The 3,378-nt window shown below is 71.4% G+C and overlaps 1 protein-coding gene across 1 annotated transcript; it reads right to left on the bottom strand.

Annotated features, from left to right (window-relative positions):
* Nucleotides 1-311: 311 nt before the first annotated feature.
* On the bottom strand, nt 312-3,245 carry H696_01964 (hypothetical protein; the record flags this gene model as incomplete). Its single annotated transcript, XM_009495866.1, has 2 exons — nt 312-1,549; nt 1,781-3,245. The coding sequence occupies 2 exons, from the start codon at nt 3,243-3,245 to the stop codon at nt 312-314; spliced, it is 2,703 nt and encodes a 900-aa protein (XP_009494141.1).
* Nucleotides 3,246-3,378: the final 133 nt, after the last annotated feature.

Below are 3,378 nucleotides of genomic sequence, written 5' to 3'. Positions count from 1 at the left end.
CTCCCCTCTCACCCGCGCCCTCACCCTCACGCATGCACGGTCACAACATGGCAATGTATAGGGAGACTAAGGGGGATTCACACAAGGACGACAGACACGCGCCGGCACATGTCAGCCGCTGGGAGGGAGCAGGGAAGGGACATGGTGACACGCGAGAAGAGATGAGGGGCGAGGGCAGGCGGGAGGCCGGAGGCGGGAGGCGGGAGGCGCGTCGCCCCGCTGCGAGGGCGACCGCTCGTCGGCCGAGTGTCAACAGCACCCGCCTCCTCCCCGGCCCCTGCCTCGGCTCCTGCCCCTCGCGGCCGCACCCCTCAAGGCTCGACCTTCTCCTCGCCCGCCACCTGGAAGCCGAGGATATCCTGGAAGAGCATGCGCGCCGGGTCGAGGGACATGCTGGAGCTCGACTCGAGCAACTGCTCGCCAGACATGTCGTGCGCGTGGACCAGCTGGTACTCCTCCTCCTCCTCCTCATCGTCATCTTCCCCGTCATCGTCGCCCTCGTCGTCGCCTCGATGGTGGTGGTCGGCATCGTCTTCAGAGTGGCCGGGGTGGCGTCGGGGGTGCGCCGCCGAATGGGCCGCCCCGCCGCCGCCGCCGCCGGCGGCCGCATTCTCCCCAGCACCCTCCTCAGCCGTGGGCGGGTCCTCCTCATCGGCCATGTGGAGGTGTCCCTGGGACATGTGCTGGTACCGGGCCGGCACGCGGACCGACCGACGCCCGGAGGTCTCTTCGTTGGTGGCAGCACCGCCGCCGAGTTGCCCACGCCGGCTGGCGGCCAGGGCCGCTGGCGAATCGTCGCGCGCTGGGTGGTGCCTGCGCGACGCGCCCCGGGTCCCGGGCGCCGAGCGCGGCGAGGGGGTTGCCCGGCTGCCGGCGCTGCCGCTGCCCGGGGTCCCGGCAGCCGAGCCGGTGCCATCGGCCGGCGTGCGGGAGGGGCCACCTCCCCCCCGAGAGGCACGGCTCCCACCGCCGGATGCGCCCAACTCCGTGCGAGTGGCCTGGTGCCGGGCCTGTAGGGCCGCATCGAAGTCGCGCAGCGTCCGTGGTGACCCATGGCCCTGGAGCCGAACATGTGTGTTCAAGTGCGAGAGGGTGCCGTAGGCCTTGGTACAGCCATCATGCGAGCAGGCAAACAGCCGGTCGATCAGATCCGGGGCCCGGCGGAAGCGCTTGGTCCGCTGGCCGGCAGGCCGGTCTGACCCCCCGCCGGGCCCGCCGGGGCCGCTCATGGGCGAATTTTCCCGGCTATCACCGGACCCCGAGCTATCGGCCGTGTCCGACAGGGCGGCCGAGGAGGCACGCGATCCGGAGCCGGGCGCCCCGCCGTTCGACCGGGTGCCCGGCGCCCGGCGCACCGGCGTCAGGCTGGCGCGCCCGCGACCGGGCTTCACATCGTCCGACAGCCCGCTTTGCTGGTCAGGAGCATGGCCATCGCCATGGCCATCGCCAGACGGCCGGTGCCCAGTCGGAGAGGCCGCCACCACCAGAGGCACTCCCGCCACAGGGACACCAGCTTCGGAGCCTGACGGCGGTGTCCTGGCCGCCATGGCTGCATGTTCGACGAGAGGGGGATATATGGGGGCAATTTTTGTTGTTGGGTGGCGATTTCCCAGGCCACACACATACACACACACATACACACGTCGCCCGACGGCCAAGCACACGCGTATTGGCAAATACACACACACACGCACACACGCACACACACACATGGGAGTCAATATCGAGCCGCACATCGGGGCAGGGGGGCGCACGCACACAGGCCGGCCGGCAGACGCACCGTGGAAGCCGATGTTGGCCAGGTGCCGGGTCATGAGGTCGGCGATGTCCAACGCCTCGGCCGATGAGGCGACCGGGGCCGAAAGCAGCTGCCCCGGCGCCAGCAGGCCACCGGGCACATCGCGCGTCGGGGCATCGGCGACGGCTGCCGCGGTCGCCTGCGATTGGGGCACACCCAGCACCGGGGCGCCCTGCTGCGCGAGCTGGTGCAGCTGAAGCAACTGCGCAAGCTGCATCTGCATGGACAAATCTCGCTGGGCTTGGGCCTGGGCCGCGGCGGTGTCGTGCAGTGGCTGCGGCGGGAGCGAGGGCTGCGGAGTCGGGGCCACCACCGACGGCATGGCCCCCGGCAGCGACAAGGCCACGGCCGGGGGCGGCGACTCGGAGGAGGGCGGCGTGTCGAGGACGCCGGCCGCCAAGATCGGCCGGCCGGGGGCCACCTGCTCAGGCGCCATCCCGACCGAGGAGCCCGAGGAGGCCGAGGATGCCGAGGATGCCGAGGGGCTGGGCGGGATCGACGCGCCGACCTCACTGGCCGCCCGGTTGGCCACCTCAATCAGGGCATTGGCCAGGGCCATGTGGCCCGGGGAGAGGGGCTGCTTCTTCTTGGGCTTGCGTGCGCGCGCGCTACCCGGGGCGCTGGCCCCGGCGGCCGTGCCTGACAAGCCGCTGTCCATGGGCGAGGTGAGGCCCGACCCGGATGCCCCGCGCTGGTAGGGGAGGAAAGCCCCGGCCGGCGGGACCGACGGGTGGACCTGCTGACGCCAGAGCATCCGCCGGACGGCGTGCGACAGCCAGAGGTCCCGCTCGGCCACATGCGCCCGGCGGACGTGACGCACAAACTGACTGATCGAGCGGAAGCGCGTGGCGGAGCTGGACACCGAGCTGGACCCCGGGCACCGAGGCGCCGCCGGCAGGGGGCAAGTGAACACCGGGCACTCGTCGCCCAGGTGAATGAGCGCCTCATCGTACAGGCAGCTGGCGCACTCGAGGATGGACGGGGCCGCGGCCCCGGCGCTGGGGGCATTCGGCTCGGTCGCCGGCAGCTTGAGTGGCGCGATGCCAGGCGGAGGAAGGCCCGGGCTTGCATGCTGCCCGGCGGGCTCGGCTGCCATTCCCATGGGCGAGCCTGCCGTCGCGGCCCCTGTCGATGTGGCCAGCCCGGCCGTGCCCGGGCTTGGGGGGGTCATCGGCGCGGAGCCCGGGCTGCTCTTGGTTTGGCCATGTGCCAGTGACGGGGACAGAGATCCAGCCATCTGACCGGGGGGGAGGTCGGCCGGCGATCGGAAGGGGCCACTGACCGCCTGGGGAGCCGGGGCGGTTGAGAGGATCGAAGCCAGGGCCGACGCGGCGCCCAGCATTTCGGAACTGGCGACATCCGCCGGGCCAGCTCGCGGCGAGCCGGCCTCATTGGCACTGGGCAGAAAGGGGAAGGTCGCGGCCGCGTGAATGCGCGGATCGGACATGGTGAAACAAGTGCGCCGCAGGGGCACTTGATGGTTGTTGGGCCGTTTGTATGCGGGATATTTTTTCCGTCGATTTCACCACGGGGCCGATGGAAAGGGGTTGAGGAGGAGAAGCAGCAGCGGCGGCGGCGGC

Source organism: Fonticula alba (assembly GCF_000388065.1).
Source record: "Fonticula alba strain ATCC 38817 unplaced genomic scaffold supercont2.3, whole genome shotgun sequence".
Lineage (NCBI taxonomy): Eukaryota > Rotosphaerida > Fonticulaceae > Fonticula > Fonticula alba.
The sequence above is the reverse complement of the archived record's forward strand: the minus strand, read 5'-3'. Positions and strand labels throughout refer to the sequence as shown.